Source organism: Microchirus variegatus, assembly GCF_963457635.1.
Source record: "Microchirus variegatus genome assembly, chromosome: 15".
NCBI lineage: Eukaryota > Metazoa > Chordata > Actinopteri > Pleuronectiformes > Soleidae > Microchirus > Microchirus variegatus.
In genome coordinates, this window is record NC_139816.1 from 24,191,994 (window position 1) to 24,215,644 (window position 23,651).

Consider the following 23,651-nt stretch of genomic DNA (forward strand, 5'->3'; position numbering starts at 1 on the left):
ATGCTTAACATGGTTACTATGTTTAAACTCACCTGTCTGAACTTCCACTCCTGCTCCTGCTCTGACTCTTTGGGCCTCAGTGGGTCCTTGAAAGCCAGGTCTGTCTCCATGGAGACGGGGTCATATGGTCCTGGAGGCAGTAGTAGCGGCTGTTGCTGTACCTGTGGTGGCTGTTGTGGTGGCTGTTGTTGTGGTTGTTGCTGTTGTGGCTGTTGCTGTTGCTGTTGTTGCTGTTGCTGCTGTTGCTGTTGTTGCTGTTGCTGTTGTTGCTGTTGTGGTTGTTGCGGTTGTTGCGGTTGCTGTTGTGGTTGCTGTTGTGGTTGCTGTTGTGGTTGTTGCTGTTGTGGTTGTTGCTGTTGTTGCTGTTGTTGCTGTTGAGGCAACTGCTGTCGTTTCACAGGCACGTTGGGCATAGTCACCTTGTTGATACGCTGAGCTGCTCGGTTGTCACGAGCTTTTTGCTGCAAATTAAAAAATAATAATTATTAAACACACACTGCACACACCTACTTCCTGTTCAGCTCCAATGGAAAACATTTAAAGAGTCTGAGAAGAAGCTAACAAACAAACTGACAGGACACAGGAATATGAATGGTCTGTTAGATGATGATGACGTCACCGATGACTCACCACATATGGCGCTCTGTCCTCAGAACTGGCTTTTCGCCACAGTTTGGCGATCTGCTTCACTCTGGTCGACCAGTCTAAAAATCAATCAATCACTCAATCACTCAATCTTCAGTGTGTTGAGATGCAGCAGATGACACAGATGACTGTGTGTGTGTGTACCTGGGTACTGCTCCCTCAGCTGGGGGAAGTTGGTATTGCAGTAGAGTACAGGAGCGACAGCAGCCATGTCTCCAAGCACTTCCTCTTTCTCCCACTTCAACATTCCTCTCTGAGCCGTCGACATCGCGTCCTGCTCACCCTCTCCTGCCACAGCCGGATTAGCCACAGGTAGTGCAGGAGCGGGGTCATGAGGAGGATGAGGAGCAGGGACTGCTGACGCCTGGACACCAGTAGGAGCGTTGTTGAAGTGAGGAGCATTTCCCATCAGGCCGTTCACCAGCGGCAGACGTGGAAACACAGCAACTGTTCAGAGAAGTTGATCAATTCAATTGATCAGGTTTTGTTAAGGCTCTCTAATCTATAAACTTGGTTAGGGTTGTTGTTTATCTGCTTCTGGTCTCTTTCTGCTGTCTCTACCTCATCTCTCTCTTGTCCTTTCTCTCCCCCGATCTGTCCCCCATTCCACTGCCCCCTAGTGTTTGCTCATTGTGCGAATTGTTGGGTTTCTCTGCTCTCCATGATGTTGTGTAGGTACACCTGAGATAATGTTGTGATTCTGCACAACACAAATAAAACTGAACACTGTGTGCGTGTGTGTGTGTGTACCTGTGTGCTGAGTGTGTGTCCTGCTCGCAGCAGCTGTGTGTGTGTGGCGTCTCTGCTGTGATTGGCTGTTGATGTTTTCTGGACTCAGAACAGCAGTGAACACCTCCTCCACGTCCTTGCCCTCCAGCTCTGCACGCGCGCACACACACACACACACACACACACACACACACATTAACACAGAGTGAGTGATTGTGCTTGTGTGTGTGTGTGTGTGTGTGTGAAACTCTTACCTGGAATCTTGTAGAGTTTGCTGAGAATAGCACCTGGAACAGAAACTGATTTATAATCAATATTCTACAACTGTGTGATTGATCATATTTCTCTCTCTCACACACACACGACAGTAAACGCACCGTCAGTCACCATTTTGTCCAGCTCAGGACTCAAAATGGCGTCCAGAGGCTCCTCCTGTACTTCCCTGTGGCCACGCCCACAACTACCACCTGCAGTGGACTCAGTACCTGCAGTATCATGCGACATGGAACTGATGTCGAGGCCCGCTGAGTGAGGGAGAGAGCGAGAGAGAGACGGAGACAGGTTAAAGACTGGACTGACAGGAAGTGAAGAGTAAGAATAAGCGGTCTTCAGCAAGAACAAGAAACTAAAGAGGGGAAGAAGAAGCTGCTCTGCAAGTTGAGGAAAAAATGGCTGTTAAAGAGGAGGAGAAGAAGTGGAAGGAGAGGAAGGAGGAGAAGAAGAAGGGAAAGTGGAAAAAGAGGAAGGAGGAGGAGGAGAAGAAGTGGAAGGAGGAGAAGAAAAAGGAGAAGTGGAAGGAGAGGAAGAAGGAGGAGAAGTGGAGGGGGCGGAAGGAGGAGGAAAAGAAGTGTAAGGAAAGGAAGAATGAGAAATGGAAGGAGAAGCACGAGGAGGTCTTCTTGTGGCGTCTTACCAAACGGGGAAGGTGAGCGTTCCACCTGGAAGTGACCTGAAAACAAACACACATTAAATGTCTAGATGGTAACACTTCTTCTTCTCAGTTCCCCAGCAGCCACAGTGAAGAGGAGGAGTAGCAGTGAGTAGGGCTGAACGATTATGGAAAATAATCTAATTGCGATTTTTCGTGCCAATATTGCGATTGCGATGCAATTATTTTTTAAAGGTCTTAATCTTCTGTATTATTAAACAAAGACAAGCAATACATCATAAGTATGGCCAATACTATATTACATTAAAAATAAACTGTTCTGCATGGAGACAAACAAAGTAAATTATTAGCCCACAGACTTCGTCAAATCATGTCCTCCCAATTAATCCCTCAAATACAGACAGAATCCGGTCCAACTTCTGACCCGCTTGAGATCAATAATTGTTTCAAAGATTTCTATGAATCATTGTATGCATCTGAAGTAAATCCTACGGTTACTGAATTGGATGACTTTTGCGATAAACTAAACATTCCCGTTTTGGACCCAAACTTAGCTCAAGTATTAGAAAAACCAATTACAATATTCGAACTTAAGGCAGCTGCAACCTCACTACAAACTGGTAAAAGTCCAGGACCAGATGGCTTTCCAGCCGAATTTTATAAAATATTCTGGGAGAAACTAGCCCCATTATTATTAGAGGTCTTTATAGAATCTTTTGAGCGTGGCTCCCTTCCACAAACATTATCCCAAGCCTGTATCTCCTTATTGTTAAAAAAGGGTAAAGATCCTCTACTCTGCAGCTCATACCGACCAATAAGTTTACTTAATGTAGATTTTAAAATACTGTCTAAATTACTAGCTAGACGACTAGAAGCCACACTCCCATCCATCATCTCAATGGACCAAACAGGCTTTATCCAGGGAAGGCATTCCTTCTTTAACCTTAGGCGGGTGTTCAATATAATCTATAATCATAACTCTTCCTCTTCCACTGAAGCTTTAATTTCGTTGGATGCCGAAAAGGCATTCGACAGGGTGGAATGGAATTATTTATTTTTTATTTTGAAGAAATTTTGTTTTTGATCTAAATTTATAAACTGGGTTAAGCTGCTGTATTCTTCACCACAAGCTACAGTGAAAACCAATGGCTTAACTTCGTCCCCTTTTTCACTGCAACGATCCACGAGACAGGGATGTCCACTCAGTCCCCTCTTGTTCGCTTTGGCTATAGAGCCTCTAGCTATTGCCATTCGATGTCACCCTAAATTCACAGGAATTACTAGAAATGGAGTGGAATCCAAACTCACTCTCTATGCGGATGACCTGCTTCTTTTCACTGCAAATGTATCTCAATCTATTCCAATAGCACTCTCTATCCTCGACTCATTTGGTAAAATCTCAGGTTATAAAGTGAATCTTAGTAAGAGCGAGCTATTTCTCATTAAGGGATCTTCTGGAAGCTACCCCCTACAAAATTTACCATTCAAATTAGCCAGCTCTGGCTTTGACTACCTAGGTATTCATTTAACTGATTCTTATGAAAAACTGTTCAAGAGAAATTTCACTTCACTAATGACGCAAATTAAGAGTGACTTTGATCGGTGGTCTCTTTTACATTTATCTGTGGCCGCCAGAATCAATACAATAAAAATGAATATTTTGCCTCGTTTTATGTATTTGTTTCAATGCATACCGATTTTTATCCCTCGCTCCTTTTTTCGTAAACTCGACAGCATTATTTTGGATTTTATTTGGAATAAGAAGAAACCTAGGTTATCATTACAATCACTTCAAAGAACTAAAGAACTGGGAGGGATGGCTCTACCAAACATGCTATTTTACTATTGGGCAGTGAATATAAGGAGTTTAAATTTTTGGATTCAGTATAAGAACTTGGAGGCTCCGCCTATGTGGTTAACTATAGAAGCTAACTCTACACATCCGGCCACATTGCAGTCTCTATTACACTCACAGCTCCCCTCCTCTGTCTCCATGTATACAAAAAATATAATTGTAGTGTCTTCATTGAAAATATGGGCCCAATTCCGTCGCTTTTTTGGTTTCCAATCACTGTCCACTAAATCTCCTCTGATTGGTAATCACCTATTTCCTCCCTCCTTGATGGATAATGCTTTTTTATTATGGGATCGATTGGGAGTGAGGTGCGTCAGGGACTTATTCATAGACGGGATATTTGCTTCTTTCCAACAATTAGTAACCAAATTTTCTTTGCCAAAAAGTCACTTTTTTAGATTTCTCCAAGTGCGAAGCTTTGTCTCGAGTACATATGCTTGTTTCCCGGCTTTACCTCCTGACTCTGATTTGGACAGCTTCACGAATGCCCTCTCATCTCTTAAAGGGGCTGTGTCTGCTATATATTCCAACATTCATAAACTCAGATCAGGCCCCTTGGAAACCTATAGAACAACTTGGGAAGTTAGTCTTGGTATAGAAATTTCAGAAAGCATGTGGAGTGAGGCTTTACGCAGAGTGCACAAATCTTCCATTTGTGCTAAACATTGTTTTATTCAATGTAAGGTTTTGCATCGTGCTCATTATACAAAAGAACGTCTGTCAAAAATGTTCAAGGATGTGTCACCGTCTTGTGATCGCTGTCATCAAACCCCCGCTGATTATATTCATATGTTCTGGCAATGCCGACATCTCTCTAAATACTGGCAAGAAATATTCTCCACCCTATCTACAATTACAGGTGTAACAATTTCTCCAAATCCATTTACGGCTGTTTTTGGGGCTGTGCTACCCCCACTCAGCCTCTCCTCCTCGCAAAAAGATACCTTGGCCTTCACCACCCTTCTTGCCCGAAGGTTAATTCTATTGAGATGGAAATCGGTTCCACCTCCCACACATTCGCAGTGGCTTAAGGATGTCCTACACTTTCTAGGACTTGAAAAAATTCGGTGGTCACTTCGTGGACAATCGGGAAGGTTTGACAGGATTTGGAGCCCTTTTTTTGTCCTAGTTAATGACACGCAATCTACATTTACACCAGACTGATTGGGTGAATTAATATAACATTGTACGCTAAGGTCACTTAATGATACGTTTCATCTTGCTCATTTAAAATGTTTTATTTTTTCTTTATTTATTTGTTTGTTTTCTTTTTCATTTGAAGCTGTCTTTCCACACTTTGTTTATCTCAATTTTTTTTTTTTCTGTTATGTGCTGGGGGAGTGTACCGAAAAGGGGAGGGGGGGATGGGATTATTTTGTCTTCTTTTTTGCAGATTCTACCCTATTGTTGTATGGTAACATTGTTCTGCATTCTGCATTTGTGATTGTTCTCTGCAAATAATAAAAAGAAGTTTAAAAAAATAAAAAAATAAAAATAAACTGTTCTTTCCTGGAAGACAGACCTCTGTTATGATGACATGAGGTGACGCATGAATAGATGATTTTCATTTAACTACTTCAATCACAATAGCATATTTGGAACATACAAACATCTGAACATAAAGTGCTGAGAAGGAACCCTGGTGTTAAAATGAAAGTCAGTCACAAGTCACACAAAGTGCAGATTGCATATATATATGTATATATATATCTACACACACACACATATTTATAAAAATATGTGGCTTTACCACACTCAGTTTTTTGACATCTGTGAACTGCTAGACAGTCATTAAATAAAATAATAATAATAATAATAATAATAATAATAATAATAATAATAAATAAATAAATAAAATATACACACAACCCGTTTTGACAGACAGGTGTGTCTCCAGACGACTCAGGTTTTTGAACCTGCGCTTGCTGTGTCCACCAGAGTGCAGGATCTTGACTGGGTGAGATGCCGTCTTCAATCGACGGCTTATTGTTGTGTCCACCCCCGTTCTTAACATTAGCGCAAGCTCGTTCGCACTACACATGCGCACACACACACACGCTTGGACACGCACAGTCACTGAACAGCTGTTCGGACAGCGGCTGAAGCTCCATAGTCACCTTACCGACCCGCCCTCACCTATTCCATTCACAAAAACGGGCCGTGACTCGTCCTCCGCAACGCGCGCATGTGAGAGCGCAGGGAGCCTGCATGTGACCAGAGTGCAGCGTCTGTGGTTAGACCTTCTCGTTCATTATATTTATATCACATGTTTTACACGCGCATGTCACGTGAACAGCGTATAATCGCAGCCTTTGCGGTTAGAAAATTGCACTTGATCATATCGCGATATTATCGCAAATGCGATATATCGTTCAGCCATAGCAGTGAGGGATGAGGGACAGGTGAGTACCTGTGGGTCCTGTGGCCAGGATGTGAGGGTCGGTGCTGAGGACGTCACACAAGTCCAGGAGATCCTCCGACATGGCTGCACACACACGTGTACATCAAATACACACACACACACACACACACACACACACACACACACACACACACACACACACACACACACACACACACACACACACACACACACACACACACACACACACACACACACACACACACACACACACACACACGTGTACATCAAACACACACACGTGTACATCAAACACAGATGAAGATGAACATGAGGATGATAACATATTTAAAAAAAAAAAAAAAAAAAAAAACTTACGCAGTGTTCCACATTTCCTGTTGGTTACCATGGCACCCACGGTCAGCACAGAGGGGGCGGGGCCATGAAAAACAGGGATGGGGCTTTTCATGTGAATCACCGGTGCTCCTGATTGGCCACAATCTGTTGTCTCTGGCCCCGCCTTCCTCTCCACCTGTTTGCTGTGGTCCAGGAGATCCCGACCAAAGAACGCTTCCTGGACGAGCAAGAGAGGGGAGAGAGAGTGACACAGAGACAGAATGCAGGCACCGAGTGAGTGGCTGTGTGTGTGGTCACTGTCGCTGTGTGTAAGTACTGTGTGTCTCTGTTTCCGCCGTGTGTCTACACTGTCTGTGCGTACACACTGTCTCTCCGTGTGTCTACAACGTATGTATGTGTGCACACTGTGTGCAGAGGCAATTCTAGAGTCTGTAGGGGCCCTAAGCAAAAATTCCCAGGGGGCCCTTCCAACCAGTATTCATCACCATTGTGATACAAATAATCTGACACCAACAAAAAATGTATGAGTTCAAAATATTTTTTTTCGAAATGAAATAACATGGAAAAACATTGTAATTAAAAAGTATGTGAAAATATACACGTAAAGAACATTAAAATACTGTAAATAGCTTCTAAAAAACTATATAAACTTAGTAAAAAAAAAAAAAAAACATTACACTCTTAAGAACCCAGAAGACTTTTGAGCTGTGCAAAGTCTGATGCCGCTGAAATAAAGCAGAGTGAAAATACAGCGGTTTAAGTAAAGAGATGTCTGGGCGTTCTCACTTTTGGCTCAGCTTGGCACCATCTGTGCCATTTGAGATTTCTTAGGTACCAAATTATTAAAAACCAGTTAAATTTTATTTATATGTCACTACAGGTCTAAAAAGAACTTGTTAAAAAAATTTTTTTAAAAAGTATAATAACTCGCCTAAAATCGATGCTCCCTGTGCGGTGCGTAATAATAACTCTGTGGCTCTGAAGTGTCTTCAGATAGCAGCGCCATAGCTCTGGCTTACCTTGGTCAATTTGGGTGATTGACAGCTCGTTTTAAATGTCTAAACCGGTAGAATCAGACCCCTGTCTCCAAATGCGTGTGAATCACTTCATTAGCGAGTCAAAAGGACATAAATGCATATGACGCATTTGGGCGGACATTCGCCCTTCTCTAATCAGAATGATCTAATGTCGCTCTGTAATGATCAATCAGACCGGGATTTGTCCCCAAAGCATGCTGGAAAGTGTAGGTCTTCATTAGAAGGGGTTTTGTTCCGGTGGAAATTATTTGTTTTGATAAACAGCAAAGGTAAGACAATATTTCTGGTTGTAGTTCTTGAAAGTCAGTTGTTGTTTTGCTCTTATTTTGGGGCTGGATCCGTGAATCTTGGTCGTAGAGTGATAAAAATGGTACCGCTGGAAACTGTAGATTCTCCGCTGTCCAGCCGACACATGTTTTTTTTGTTTACATAATCACGCTGGCGCTCCGGTGCCGCTTTTCAATGTGTGCGCTGTGACGGTTTTTTCCCGCTCCTGCTGTTTGATCAATCGGTGTTTTAACTGTGTTTCGTGAACATAAGAATGATTTATATGAGCTTCTAGCTGAGTTTCTGACCTTTCTGTGGGTATGCAGCATGTCTGTGTTTGTTGAAGTTAGATATGGTTTTATGACGCTTTTGTCGCTGCGTCTGACGCTGCCCCCGATCCCGGGGGCAACCCTGAAGAAGAGGTTAAGGGGATGGGGAGGCGGCTGGTCACTGCACATTTCAGTAAAAACAGCTCTCAGGCTCCGGGTGTCGGGGGGGCCCACTATCGGCTCGGGGCCCCAAGCAGTTTCCTACCTTGCCTGTTCACAAGCTGCGCCTCTGACTGTGTGTCTCTATCTCTGTGTGTATACACACCGTCTCTGTGTGTGTGTACACCGTCTCTGTGGTCATTTTGTGTGTGTGTGTGTGTGTGCACACTAGGGATGCAACGATATTCAGTATTTTACCGAACCGTTTGGTACACCCCGTTCGGTTCAATACGCAGCAGCAAACAACGCATCTGTTATGCAGCGCAGTGAAGTTGGTTTGAAGTTAGATATTGGACAGACACTTTACAGCACCACCCAGAGCAAGCGTCATCCCCCGTCTCTTTCACTTGGAGCAGCATGGTGAATTTGTAGTTGTAGTTTCTGTGAGTGGGTTAAAATGTTGTTTATTTTTATTGGATAGCACTAACTAACTAACTAACTAAATGTATTTTTAGTGTTTCATGTTTGCTGTTTAATTTTATCTGAGTGCACTATTGTTTAAATAAAGTTTGTGGTTTGATTATATCTGTGCTTTTAATTATTTTTACAATGCAATATTGCCTTTGCTAGTCTGAGCAGTTTTATATTATTTATTTAAGATATCGAAATCGCGTCGTTACCCCAAAACCATCATGCATACCGAACCGTGCGAAAACTGTACCATTGCATCCCTAGTGTGCACTGTCTGTGTACACCTGTGTGTTTGTGTTACCTGAAGATAAGAAGGAAACTCCTCCTCCAGCTTGGTCTTCTTCTTCCTATATCTCTTCTTCACCTTCTCCATGGTCTGATCAGAGGGGGGCGCTGTCTCCAAGACAGCATCAGCATTCAGTCGTGCTGATGTCATAAACAGATTCATGGTTATTCCGTTTCCTGTGTGACCTCATAACCTCGTGACCGGGGGCGTGTTCATGCGTCTCACCTTCTTCAGCTGCCGTCACCATCTCTGTGGAATCTTTTCTCCATAGTTTGATTCTGCTCTGCCCCGCTTTACCACCGCGCTGACGCACCATGAAGCCACCGATACCTGAAAGAGAAAGGGGAATAACTACTATTCTGGAGCTGATGCTAAGCTAACTACATCCATAGTGAAGTGTGATAGTGACACTCTTTGCCCTGCCACCCAGTCACCTGGCCTGTAGGGCTTTCTCTTCCTCTTCTTGCTGCCGGCCTTATCCTCAGTTTCCTTCATGCCGTCATCATCGGGGGCGTGGTCTCGCTCGGGGCTGGAGTCAGATTTCATTTCACATTCTAAATCACCTGAAAAAGATTTTAATCATCAGTTCTGTGAGAAACATGAGTGTGTGTGTCCACGTGTGTGATCTCTGACCTTTACTGTGGTCAGGCTCAGTGGGCGTGTCTGGGTCCGCTGTCGTTTGCAGGACAGACACGCTGTTCTGGTTAATGATCCTCAGCTTCAGTTTGGGTTTACACCTGCAGGAAACGGGAGAACAGCTGATCAGTGAAAGTGATGACTCATCGCCTCCATAGAAGGGCAGGTGGACGGAGCTTTTACCTGCGATACCTGCGCGGTGATGTCAGAGGTTCAACCAGAGACTGCAGGTGAGAAAGTCCCGACTCTGTGAGACACACACCGTCCTGAGTGTAGGTCTTTGACTCTGAAAACACACACACACACAATGAGATCACCTCTGACATGTTCAATGTGGTGACATCACTTCCTGTAACACTCACCTGGTTCTCTCATCCTGGATACAATCTGAGCCGTGAAGGGAGAATCAAAACTGTCTGACCTCACTGAAACACACACACATCACCATTTAATGTGGTTTTATTTTATTGCTCACACACACACACACACACACACACACACACACACAATAGACCAAACGGACGTTTTTTTACCATAGGGGGCACGGCCGTGTGTTCTGCACAGCGAACATTCAAAGCCTTCATCAACTGTAAGCTCCACCTCCTCCTCTGAGGTAAGACCCTGACACACAGCATGGACCCACCTACACACATGCACACAGAGAAACTGAGACTTTTATTTTGAAATGTGACACGTTCTCAGGTGTGTTTGTGTGAGTGAGGCAGAAAAGGTGTGGGCAGAGCCTCGGCGTGTGTTACCTGTCACAGTGGTGACACTGCAGGATGAGGTCGTCGTTCGTGTACTCTCGGTGACACAGTGGACAGCGGCTCAGGCTGTTGCACGGCCCACAGCGACTGTAGTTAGTCTGCCAATCACAGTTCAGCCCGGGGGAGGTGGAGCCACACTGGACACAACACACACACCTGAGGAACACACACACAGAGGAGAGAGTGATATATACTTTGACAGGTGATTGACAGGTGATTGACCGGTGATGGACAGGTGAACCTACCACTTGCACTTCCATGCTCCTTTAGGAACAGTGTGAAGGGGTGGGTCCAGACAGTAGGTGTGGTAGCTGATGTCACAGTCATCACATAGCAACAGTCGTGCAGGGTCGCTGGCCTCGCCGCACGCCTCACACACCGTACACTCCAGACAGCGCCACCCTTTGGTCAGCACCACCCTTGTGATCTGAACACCAAGCAGAGAGTAGTCAGATTACATTCATAACAATACCACTACAACAATAACACATTCATTAAAACAGTGATTGATTGTGAAGTAATCAGATTAGAGGTTATATTCTTGCGTGTGCGTGTGTGCTGACCTTGACGTTGACACAGTAAGGATGATAACACTGTCCACACTGAGAGCAGGACAATAGTCTGCCCTCTGCTCCTCGTCCAAAACTACCACACACCACACACATGTCCTGTCCAGAGACACATGGAGACAGATGGGAACATAGTTAGTCAGGTGTGTGTGATGAGATGAAGATACAATGTTTCTTCTGTTCTTCAGATGAGATGTGTTGTTTTGTTAAAGTGCAAAAATTATGACTAATTATGAACCAAAATATTATGATGTCATGTGATGTTGTGATGACATAGTGTAAGCAAGTGTGGTCAGGTGAGTCCATGTGGGCATGTACCTGTCTGAGGGTGAAGTGGTCAGAGGTGGAGAACATCACCACTGTGTTGTGCATCGAGTTCTCCTCTTCCTCTTTCGGCTGGAACTGCTCCACATATACACACTGAGACACACACACACACACACACACGCATCAATACGTTTGTGTTTGTGTGTGTGTGTGTGTGTGTGTGTGTGTGTGTGTGTGTGTGTGTGTGTGTGTGTGTGTGTCTTACTCCAGGTGACACAGAAACACAGTCCTGTGTCTTCGGTCTGCTCCTTCCTCTGCCTCCTCCTCTTCCTCCTCCAACACCTCCTCTGGACCTTCTCCTACCCGGAAACCCTGAACCACGGCCCTGAGAAGGAGGAAGAGGAGGAAAACATGGAGGTGGAAGAAGAAGAGGACAATATGGAGGTGGAGGAAGAAGACAAAGGAAGAAGAGGAGGAGTAAAGTCAAAGAAGAAGAGTAACTTTAACATGGAGCCAAACATCCTCCATCACCATGGTAACTAGGGATGAAACGACCCACATTTTTTCACTTCTGATCCGATCCCATTACCTGAATTTGGATATCTGCCGATACAATACTATTCCGATATGGATTCTCTGTTCGCTTTAATATTATCATCATTATTATTGATTTTATATAAGGCTTTAATAAGCTTCTTTATTCAGGCATTATTTTTTAATTCTTAAAAACAATGACAAATCTTGCAACTTTCTGTCATAAACCAAAAGACTACGAGAACGCACAATTCTGCCGCACAAGTGAGATCCATCTAACTTCATTTACTGCGAGCGGAGAGTCACACAAGCACGAGCGTTTCTCACAGCCATGCCTCGGAGGGGTGGAGTCAGTCAACAATTAGTAACAGCTGGTTAGTTTACGGAGTACTGTTTTACCACTTTCATGCTCCAGAGGGGGGAGTCCGATGGGTGGGACTTAGGGCTGTCCCAACCCTCGCCCATGGAATCCTGGGAGGATGAGGGGGGGCTCACTGCCCTGCGGTTACTCCACCACGAGCCCTGTTAAGGAGGAGGACCAGAAAGAGGACAAAGTGGAATGCGAAGAGGAAAAAGACCAATTAAAAGGAGGGAGGGAGGAGGGAGAGAGGCAGAGGACGGGAAAAATGTATGGTGTGAGGATGAGGAGGAACAGCAGAGGTCAACGGTCACCTACCTGTCTGACCCTTGCTCTGCCTGGAGAGAACTTCCTCTTAGTGATGGCTGGTTTTCCCATTCCAATCTTAGGAGTGAGGGGAAACAGGGTGATGGAGGGAGTCTGGAGGAGGAGAGGAGGCACATGAGGAAACGAGGAGCCATCACTGTGGGAATAAATCAATCAATAAAAAGATTTACCTTGGTGAGAGGCGGAGACTCTCTGGCTGAGAGTGGAGACCTAAGATCAGGTGAGGGCGGGGACAGGGGAGGCGGGGTGATGGGGACTCTGGTCGGGGAGGTCTCAGGGGAGGCCTCGGTGGAGAAGGGGGACTGCCTCAGACGGAGGGAGAGATCGTCTAAAGGTCTGGAGGAGCAGGGAGGAGGAGTTCTGAGTGGACGACACCTCCCTCTGCGGGAGGAGAAGGAGAAGAGGGAGGGGGGAGGAGAAGAGCAAGCCATCAGCTCCATCACCTCCTTGTCAATGGTGGGGTCCAGGTCAAGCACAGGACTCATTGACTCCTCCTCCTCATCTGATTGGTCCTCCTGCGTGGCTACCTCCCCCTCTTCCTCCTCCTCCTCCACTGCGTCCTGCCTCTCCCTCATTGGCTGTTGCTCAGCAACCACCTTGGATGTGCAGGCCTTTTCTGATGCCGACTCCACCCTCTGCGAGGGTCTGTCTTTGGTGGTTTCAAACTGGTTCTGTGATTGACTGGATATTCCTGGGTTCTCAAGCCCCACCTCCTCACCTGTCCTTGGATCGGGTCCTCTGTGATAGGTGGGTTCTGCTTCCAGGGGGCGGTCATCAACAGGAGATGAGGCGGGAGGAGTAGAGTGGGCAGAACAGGAGATGGGCAAAGTAGTTCCAGGAGAGGAAGAAGAGGCCTCCATAGAGCCAGCACCAGGAGGAGGAGGTGATGGGGAGGAGAGGGGGACGATGAGAGGTGAGGAGGGGGGTAAGGCAGGGTGAGACACAGAGGGGTGAGGGGAGTGAGGAGCAGACAGATGGACCTCAGTGAGGAGCGAAGACGACTTGACTCCTACAGGAGGAAACAAGAGAAACACTGAGGTAAGAACTGAACCTGGACTAAACCTGGAACATGAATATTGAACTTCAGGATTAAACTCGGGAACATGTTTTTTTTTGTTCCTGGTGACGTGCAACTGCTCAATCCAGAACCTGGACATAGAGGAAACCGTGGACAACGTGATGAGATTCACAGCCACTAAACCTCAACCCTGAGCTCAGAGTTAAACTGATTCCTCCTCTTTCAGCAGACACGCCTCCAGTATTTCAGCACACTGCTTTCAACCCGATATAAACTTTAAAATTATTCAAATTTAAAAAAAAAACAAAAAAAAACAAGAGCATAGAGAGTGAGTGTCTCCTACCTGAAGAAGGTTCCTGCTCCTGGCCTTGGTGTCGTCCTTCCCTTATCCTCTCATCAGGCTCCTCCTCTTCTGGTGTGGCATTAGTTGTCAGATAAGGCTCCTCCTCCACTGGCTCCTCCTGCTGTAGAGTTTTACTCTCTAACTCCTCTTCACTCTCTTCTGCTTCAGCTTCTTCTTTAAACTGTAAATGTCCCTGAAAGTCACGCTCAGTGGCTGCAGATGTTTGGCTGCTGGACAAAGACTGTTCTTGGTTTTCAGGACCAGGATAAGAATTGTCTTCACACAGCTCAGTTGTGGTGAGAAACGGGCAAACTGGACTGGGACCAAAACTTGTCTCACACCTTGTTTTAGGAGCAGGACTCTGGCTAACTTGTAGCAGTGCAGGACTAATAGGACCAGGACTTGGGGAGATCTGAGTAAAAACTGAATCCATAGGACTTTCAGCTGGACTACTGTGCACAGCCACTGTCTGAGCTGGACTGACCTGTGAGGGGTGAGGGGGTGAGGGACTAGTGTGACTAGTGCTAGGCATCGCAGTGTTATCCTGAGTTGGGCTAGAGTGGACTGGACTGGAACTAGGGCTCACAGCAGACTGGGATGAATTATCATCAAAAGAGGATGGTGGTCTTTGATAAGAGGGGCTTACCAAGGCAGCTGACCTGTCAGGGTCTAAGTGTCTGAGTGGAGGCTGGCCCACCTGGCTCAGACTAGCCTTGTTAGAGCTAGCATTTGGTGAGCCATCAGGCTGTAGTCCCTTCTGCAGGATACTGGCTGAGGACTCAGGATCTGGATCAAAGTTAACTGCACCAGGAAGTACAGAGCTCTGTGTTTTAGAACAGGCCAAAGTAAGGCCAGAACTGGTTCCAGTGATGCGACCTAGGCTGTGATGCGGGCTACCCGCAGGGCTGTAATGCGGGCTACCTGAAGGGCTATTAAGGGTTTCAGTGGCCTGAGCTGGATTGTGGGGCAGGCTACCACAAACATTAGAAGTGTGAGCAGGGCTCCTCTCTGTCGAGCTAATCAATAATTGACTCCATCTGCCTGAATGAACACTGCTAGAGGCGCTAAGTACATGAACAGGACTAGCTTGACCAGCAGGACTAGACCTAGCAGGACTCTGAGTGACACTAGCAGAGTCGGGATCTGCGTGGCCACTGCAGTCTAAAGGAAAGTTGCCCAGGCTGTGGCTAATGGAGCTACTAACTGGGCTCGTAGTAGCAGGCCTACAGTGTGGAGGACTAATGCTAGCTGACGTTGCCTGTGTGGGACTGCAGGTAGTTTGGATATGTGCTTGACTACTACTAGGATGTGGGGGACTTGACAAACAAGGCTGAGCAGGACTTGATGGACTGGGTTGAGCGATACTTGATGGATCAGAATGAATGGGACTTTGGCTCTCTGGAGGTTCTGAAAAACGACTATAAGGGGGAGAAATTATTTCTGGAGCATCTGTGGTATCCACCAGAGTGCAAACACTACTAGCTTCAGTGTGTACTCGGCCCACAGTATGTACTGGACTACTGGGGTCAGAGTTAAGAACACAGGAATCAGCTTCTGATTGAATAATTACAGGTGAATGATTGACAGCCACCTGTATGTCCTTATCCTGACACACAAGAGGGTGGATGGGACTATCCAAAATGGCTAAGGGGTCAGTCTCAGAAGCTAAAGGGCCAATACCAGCAGGGCTGGTCTCAACTGGCATGAAGCTAGTGTCAGCCTGAGGAGAACTGCCAGGGCTTGCAGGCATTTCACTGGCATGTATAGTGCAAGCACTAGGTGAAGTAGCTGGGTTATGTATGTGGCAAGCTTTACCTTCCATGCAGTCTGTGCGACAATCATGGGAAGGGCTTTGCTGGATGCGGCCAACAGGGTGAGGAGTTTCCTCCATTTCCTCTGCACAAAGTGAAAAAGGTAGGCTACTGTGTTCTGCTGAAGTGCTAATGTGAACAAGGCTTTCTGGTGCTGAGATAGCATGGACATGGTGTGGGGTTGAAGGGTCAGGGCTGAGCAAGCTACTCTGAACAGAACTGACCTTGTTTGGAAGCTGGCTATCTATGCTGTTTCCATTAGGGGGCACAGCAGACAGTTCAGAGATGGGGCTTTTTTCCAGTGTTTGGCCATCAGCATTTGGACTCAGCTGAGCAGGACTATGCTCTGAAGACTCCAGGTCTTTGCTTAAGGTTTCAGTGCCCTCCTCAGTGACTCTTGACTGTGTGATAAGATGAAAAGAAAGCAGGTCACACTTTAAAGGCCTGACAGACTGTGTAGAATTAGCTCGGACTAGACTACCAGGCTGTAACACACTCTGTGCGACTCTGGGTGGAGATGGTGACAGGCTATATGGAGGTGAGGCATGTTGTCTTGATATGTGGGTAAACATACAGTAGACTGGTGGGGCATCCTGGTCCAGTGTAGAAATGTCCTGTGCAGCCCTATGTTGCGGTTGAGCAGAGCTGCTTGATCCAGAGTTCTCCTGGTCCAGTGTAAATTCAGAAACCTGTGAGGGACTTTGTGGAACTGAGGTGCCAATGTCTGCAGGACTATGTGGCATAGAACTTGGCGTTCTTAATGGCAGACTGAGAATGGTGCTGGAAGGTCTACCACTCTGTGTGGAGGCATCCTGAGAAGGACTCTGTGCAAGGCCACAAGGAAGAAGACTGACCCGCTGAGACTCTGTGGCTGTAAGAGGATCCTCTGTGGAATTATGGGTAGTACAGGGACTACGTTGGGCCTGTGTAAAAGTCTGGACAGAACAGTCAAGTTTTGATGAACCAGAAGAAGAGCTTTGTTGATGAAATGCTGCAATGTTGGGAGATGGGGTACGTCTGTCTGGAGGGTCAGGGCTCAAAGATACAGAACTTCCCTGGAGTTCTGCTGGATGAACATGGAATGATGATGGAAGTTCTGCAGCATCTTGGCAAGATGACAAAGGCTTATTTTCAAGGTCTGGTGTACCAGGACAAGAGAGCGTTTCAATTTCTTGGAGATATGAGGAATCAGGGTAAGGAGGTTTAGGATTTTCTTTGAGTTCCGATAGATGAGGCAGAGCAGGTGCAGAACCTTTTTGGTGACCAATCGCAGGACGAGTGGGTTCAAGACTTTCTTGGAGCGCCAATTGGTGGAGATGGTTAGGTGCAGGAATTTGTTGGAGCTCCAATGGATCAGAACAAATAGGTTCAGGAATTGTTTTGAGTTCTGATGGATCGAGGTTAGCAGGTTCTATGCATTCTTGGAGCTCCACTGGATCAAGGCAAACATTTGTGGGACTTTGTTCAGGCTGTGATTGGTGGGGGAGGGAAGATTCATGGGAATAAGCAGATACAGGACTCTTTTGTAAGTCACATGGATCAGGGTGTAAAGGTTCAGGACTTTGTTGGAGCTCCACAGGATCAGGGTGTAAAGGTTCAGGACTTTGTTGGAGATCCACAGGATCAGGGTGTGAAGGTTCAGGACTTTGTGGTAACTCCACGGGATCAGGGTGTAAAGGTTCAGGACTTTGTTGGAGATCCACAGGATCAGGGTGTGAAGATTCAGGACTTTGTTGGAGCTCCACAGGATCAGGGTGTGACGGTCCAGGAATTTGTTGGAGATTCAATGGATCTGAATGAGTGGGTGCAGGATATTGTTGGAGCTCTGGTTGATCAGGTTGATTAGATGGAGGATTTTGTTTAAGCTCCAACTGATCAGGATGAGCGGGTGAGGGATTCTGTTTGAACTCTGATGGATCAGGTTGAGTGGATGCAGGACTTTGCAGGTGCTCCAATTGATTAGGCTGGCAAGGTGCAGGACTTGGATGGAGCTCTGATGTATATCGTTGAGAGGACACAGAACTTTGTTGGGGCTGCGGTGGATCAGGTTGAGTGGGAACAGGACTTTGTTGGAGGTCCGATGGATCAGGTTGAGTGGGCACAGGACTTTGCTGGAGATCCGATAAATCAGGCTGGACGTGTATAGGACTTTGTTGGAGCTCCGATGGATCTGGATGAGTGGGTGTAGAACTTTGTTGGAGCTCCGATGGATCTGGTTGAGTGGGTGTAGGACTTTGTTGGAGCTCCGATGGATCTGGTTGAGTGGGTGAAGGACTTTGTTGGACCTCCAATGAATCGGGCTGGATGAGTGAGGGACTTTGTCTGAGCTCCAATGAATCGGAATGGATGGGTGAAGGACTTTGCTTGAGCTCTGATGAATCAGGTTGAGTGGGTGCAGGGCTTTGTTGGAGCTCTGATGAATCAGGTTGAGTGGGTGCAGGGCTTTGTTGGAGTTCTGCTAAATCAGGTTGAGCTGGCAAAGTACTGTGTTGAAGCTCGGATGGATCTGGTTGAGTGGGAAAAGGACTGTGTTGGAGCTCCGATGGATCAGGCTGGGTGGGTGAAGGACTGTATTCACGCTCCGATGGATCAGGCTGGGTGGGTGAAGGACTTTGTTGGACCTCCAATGAATCGGGCTGGATGAGTGAGGGACTTTGTCTGAGCTCCAATGAATCGGAATGGATGGGTGAAGGACTTTGCTTGAGCTCTGATGAATCAGGTTGAGTGGGTGCAGGGCTTTGTTGGAGCTCTGATGAATCAGGTTGAGTGGGTGCAGGGCTTTGTTGGAGCTCTGATGAATCAGGTTGAGTGGGTGCAGGGCTTTGTTGGAGCTCTGAGGAATCTGGTTGAATGGGTGAAGGACTTTGATGGAGCTCTGATGAATCTGGTTGAATGGGTGGAGGACTGTGTAGGAGCTCTGAGGAATCTGGTTCAATAGGTGAAGGACTTTGTTGGAGCTCTGATGAATCTGGTTGAATGGGTGAAGGACTTTGTTGGAGCTCTGATGAATCTGGTTGAATGGGTGAAGGACTTTGTTGGAGCTCTGATGAATCCGGTTGAATGGGTGAAGGACTTTGTTGGAGCTCTGATGAATCCGGTTGAATCGGTGAAGGACTGTGTTGGAGCTCTGATGAATTTGGTTCAATGGGTGAAGGACTTTGTTGGACTTCTGATGAATCAGATGAATGATGAGACGGTGAAACCATGGTCTTGCTCTGCGGGGGCTCTGTTTGGGGGAGCAATACTGGGCTTTGTGTGGTGGGACTGATGGGTGGATCTTCAATAAGACTGTGGATTGATGACTGTGACATGCTCATGGGTGGAGTCTGTGTGGAACTGGGCAGGACTGGGATAGGATTGCATTGTACTAGACTATTTGGAATTTGATCCTCCTCCTGAGGCCTGCAGGTGGAGCAGATGTAACTTTCAGATCCTGCCCTGCCCTCCCCAGTCTGGACAACGCACTCTGTATGGACATACCTGAAACAACAAAGAGTTAAATTTAGCTGCATCAGCCTCATGACCAGGTCTAGACTTTGACCAGTCAAACCAAATGTGGTTGTTGTGTGTTAATACCTATGACAGCTGGTACAGGTGAGATACTCCTGAGGTGTGTAGAGATCAGGGGTGCGGCCACAGACAGGGCAGGGCAGGGCTAGGTCACATGGCTTGCAAAGAAACGGGTGATTGGCCCATTGGCCTGATGACCTCGCACCACAGCGACGGCAGATCCTGCAATTCTGGAGGAAAGACAGGTTGTAAAAACAGACAGTTCAGGATTTTTGGGGTGCGAGCTAAAATGAGACACTTGATTTCATAGGAGTGTGTACGTTTGAATCCGTTTGTGTTTCTCACCTTACAGCTCCAGCCACTGCTCGGTGTGTGATCCAGAGCAGGTGTCAGACAGTGAGTGTGGTAGGATTTATCACAGCGCTCACACACCAGCAACACATCGTCATCCTCCCCACGTAACCTGACACAGAGGGACAGGTCACTGAGGTCAAGTCATGCTTTTTAAATACAATGAGCCTGGTCTGTCGCACTGATCACATGATCGGCTGATGCATGGTTCAATGATAGGATTGGCAATGTGTGTGTGCGTGTTACCTGCAGCTCTGACACACTCGACACTTGTGACACTGCCAGCCGACCCGGGACAGGGGGGAGGGGCTTAGAGGAGGATCCAGGCAGCTACCATGATAATAATTACCACAGCAACAGCACATCAACAGACTGATGACATCACCGTCACCCGAGCACGACACACACTGTGAAGAGACTGGAGAGAGAGAGAGAAGCAAGCTGACTTGTGGTTCCCAGTTTTTAAGAGTAGAATGGGAGGCAGACTTCAGTTACCAGGCTCCTCCCCTGAAGAACCAGCTCCCAGTATCTGTCAACCAATCAGAATCCACCACTCTCCTGTGTGTGAATGTGACTTGAACACAGTGCGTGTACCTGTGTGCACCTTGTACAGTGTGTGTGTGTGTACGTCTTGTACACAGTGTATAAGGGCTGGACGATTATGGCAAAAATAATAATCACGATTATTTTGATTGATATTGAAATCACGATTGATAAACACAATTATTCATTGATTTCAAAACTTGAGTATTTATTGAACCACCAAAACTCAACTTTAAATATAACCTAAAAGAACAGCCACATATAAATTAGTAACACATAATAACATACTAACATAATAATAATAGTAAATTAAAATAATGATGCCAATAAAAACTATAAATAAAAATCCCATCTACTTGCACTGACTGCAGCACCACTTGCAAAAATGTACAACATGCAAAAAACACTAATAACACAAAATTAAAAGAAAATACTTTTCTAAAAAACAAAACAGTGCTGTTCTCCCTCAGCACAACTTTTGCAACTTCAGCACAACATTCAGCAAACAGGGCTGGCAGGGCAACTCTGCTGAAATGTTTACTTGACGGCAACATGTAAAGGCCATATTAAACTTCTACAACTGCGTAACCATGGAGACCCCTCGAGCCATCGTAGTTCTCCGTCGTGGTGCTGGATATGCACTGCAACTTCCCGCCCGATCAGTAGGTGTCGCTACATACGGTTGTTGTGCTTTTGGCTACAGTAAGCAGTGGGGAGAGAGAAAGACTGTTGTTGCAGCTGAATAACATTGAAACAGTGGCCGTTTCTCACGTAAAATACATATTTTTTCTGCCCCGGGACGCAATTTTAAGATCAATCGCAGCCCTTGCCGTCTCCGTTGTCCCTTGATGGAGTGACGGACACTTAAAAAATATTTTGTTCAGTCGGAAACGACGGGGAGACTCTCGGACAGGTTCTTCGGCGACATAGAGGGGTCTCCGTTTTAATTAACGTCACAGCCTCCACCATCTCTTGATGTCTGTGGGACGTGGTGGGATATGGGACAGCATTGTAAAGAGGACTGTGTTGCTGTGGCGCTGGCTGACCACTTTATGACTGAACTTTAAGTGACTGAATAAGTTGGTCGTGTTGCCTTGAGGAGCAGACACGACAGTGCGAGAAACTTTGCAATCAAGTTCCTTTTGCTCAACGTCCGTCAAAATGAAGCCAACTTTTTTCCAGACAACTGATTTTGTCCTACCTTTCCTCTCAATCAAAAGCTGCCTTTCTGCCATGTTTTTAATTGCTCACTCCTCATATTATTGATCCACACATCACACGCTTGCTGCAGCTGCACGTAACACAGGTGCATTCAAGGTGTTTTCTCGCATAGGAATTTACATACACACTGCGCCGAGCGGCTCATTAATCGTTTTTCTTTGATTATAATGTTTTTATGATCTTGAAAAGCCAAAATCAAAATCACGATTAAAATTTGATTAATTGTCCAGCCCTAATCAATATCACGATATACTGAGCAGCTCACCTCGATAACGATAAATGAACGATAAGTTCGAAGTTGCTAAATGACGTCATCGCCTAAATTGCATAATTGACCATTTGCCTGATACAAGTGTCCGGGTCGCTTAAAAGGACATGAACGTAGCCTGCCTACCTACACACAAAAGCCTAAAACAACTTTTATTTTGTTTTCTTTTTTAATTTTTTTTTTTAATTATCGAATGTATCGATAACAGCAAAATGGCGTCGATTATCGTCGTAAATTTCGATAACGATAAATTTTCGATATATCGGCCAGCCCTACTACAGTGTATGTGTCTTGTACACAGCATGTGTGTACATGCGTGTGCGTATTGTACACGACGTGTGTGTCTTGCAGACAGCATGCGTTTCTCTATCTGCATGTCCTGTACCTGTGTATCTTGTACACATTGTGTGTGTGTGTGTCTTGTACACACTGTGTGTGTGCCCGTGTGCCTCTTGCACACAGGGTGTGTATTATACACAGTGCGTGTGCCCATGTGTGTATTGTACACAGTGCAGGGTTTCCTCCAGGATTTTTTAAAACCGTGGAGAGGTCTGCCCGAGTGTGGGGTGGGGGCGAATGTGAAATGCTGACCATTTCAAACTGTTACGGAAATTTTATATTGATATTGTATAAATGTAAAAGTATGACCTGTAGTGACCTAAGATCAAGGGACCATTTGCTATTTTGTTTTACAACAGTTGGAGACACAGGGGTTTGAGTCGTAAACACCCTATCTTCCTCTTTCCCTATGGGGGGTCTACCTGATTCCCTCTCTTCTCGTGGGAGGGAGGAAACCTTTTGTTCTACTCTGTCTGTGTGTGGGGGTCGTTGACACACCCACCAGACAGGTTAACTAGAGAGATTTTCCATTGGGCCGGCAGTCTTCTCAGGGTGACTGAATCTGCAAGTTGCCTTGGGATTGCTCTTTCTGTACAGAAATAAACTCTTGTTTGATTCCTGAGCTGGCTCCAACATCCATCTTTTACCAAATTATCCTGACATTTTGGTTCCCAATGTGGGGCACCAATACCTGTCCCTCTCTTCACAACGGTGGACCTGAAGACCTTGCAAGGCGGAGAAAAACATTTCTCCAGAAAAGACCTCCACCTCGGGGCTCTTAAAGCTTCGTTTGGTCAGGGAGGCCAGGTCCCCTGAAGAGTGGGACAGTGACGGTGACCAACCAGAGAGGGGTGACGGACCAGCCAGGGAGTCAAACAATCAAAAAGGTAAGACACGTGTCGTATGTCTTGTGAGGGGCCAAATCGTTGGAAATTTAATTTTGGATTGGTTGAAATAAACCTGTTCATTTGGCTTCAAGATCAAACATAGTGAGGGCCAGATCATTGGAGAATTAGTCTCGGGGGGTTTGAAAAATAACCCTCGTCTGGCACCAAGATTAGAAATATCTCATGAGGACCAAATCATTGGAAACTTAATTTCGGGGGGGTTTGAAACAAGAACCCTTGTTTGGCACCAAGATTGAAGATATATGCGAGAAGCCAAATCATTGGAAACTTAATTTGAGGGGGTTTGAAAAAAAACTCTCGTTTGGCTTCAAGATCGGGTGGTCTGTTTTTGGAAGGACAGCATTGTCTTAAACTAATCCCGAAGTCGACTGCGTCAAAATAAAAAGAGAAGGAAAGAGTCAGGGACTCTATACAATGGATGAGGTTAAGAAGAAGATAAAACTTTGTGGTAATGAGAATAAAACTTTGTGGTGACTTATTCAGTGTCTTAAATATCCTCTGTGGATATTACAAGGGTCCGTTGCTCGGAACGAATGTGTCGTACAAACCACCTGG

The 23,651-nt window shown here is 46.0% G+C and overlaps 1 protein-coding gene across 1 annotated transcript in view; it reads right to left on the minus strand.

Annotated features, from left to right (window-relative positions):
• The window catches only part of LOC310937535 (histone-lysine N-methyltransferase 2C-like), a 60,385-nt gene that overhangs the window by 20,862 nt on the left and 15,872 nt on the right, over nt 1-23,651 (minus strand). The window contains 33 exon segments of the mRNA XM_083901818.1: nt 33-461; nt 631-704; nt 790-1,092; nt 1,396-1,524; nt 1,629-1,661; nt 1,752-1,898; nt 2,288-2,323; nt 6,529-6,603; nt 6,859-7,054; nt 9,342-9,466; nt 9,552-9,656; nt 9,761-9,894; nt 9,896-10,063; nt 10,146-10,248; nt 10,325-10,387; nt 10,508-10,605; nt 10,721-10,885; nt 10,975-11,156; nt 11,293-11,397; nt 11,617-11,718; nt 11,831-11,950; nt 12,499-12,621; nt 12,776-12,877; nt 12,955-13,541; nt 14,485-14,629; nt 14,792-14,968; nt 15,961-16,110; nt 16,181-16,357; nt 17,491-17,695; nt 17,829-19,436; nt 19,533-19,696; nt 19,812-19,929; nt 20,064-20,235. Of these exon segments, the coding sequence (XP_083757944.1) occupies nt 33-461; nt 631-704; nt 790-1,092; nt 1,396-1,524; nt 1,629-1,661; nt 1,752-1,898; nt 2,288-2,323; nt 6,529-6,603; nt 6,859-7,054; nt 9,342-9,466; nt 9,552-9,656; nt 9,761-9,894; nt 9,896-10,063; nt 10,146-10,248; nt 10,325-10,387; nt 10,508-10,605; nt 10,721-10,885; nt 10,975-11,156; nt 11,293-11,397; nt 11,617-11,718; nt 11,831-11,950; nt 12,499-12,621; nt 12,776-12,877; nt 12,955-13,541; nt 14,485-14,629; nt 14,792-14,968; nt 15,961-16,110; nt 16,181-16,357; nt 17,491-17,695; nt 17,829-19,436; nt 19,533-19,696; nt 19,812-19,929; nt 20,064-20,235 (6,620 nt within the window).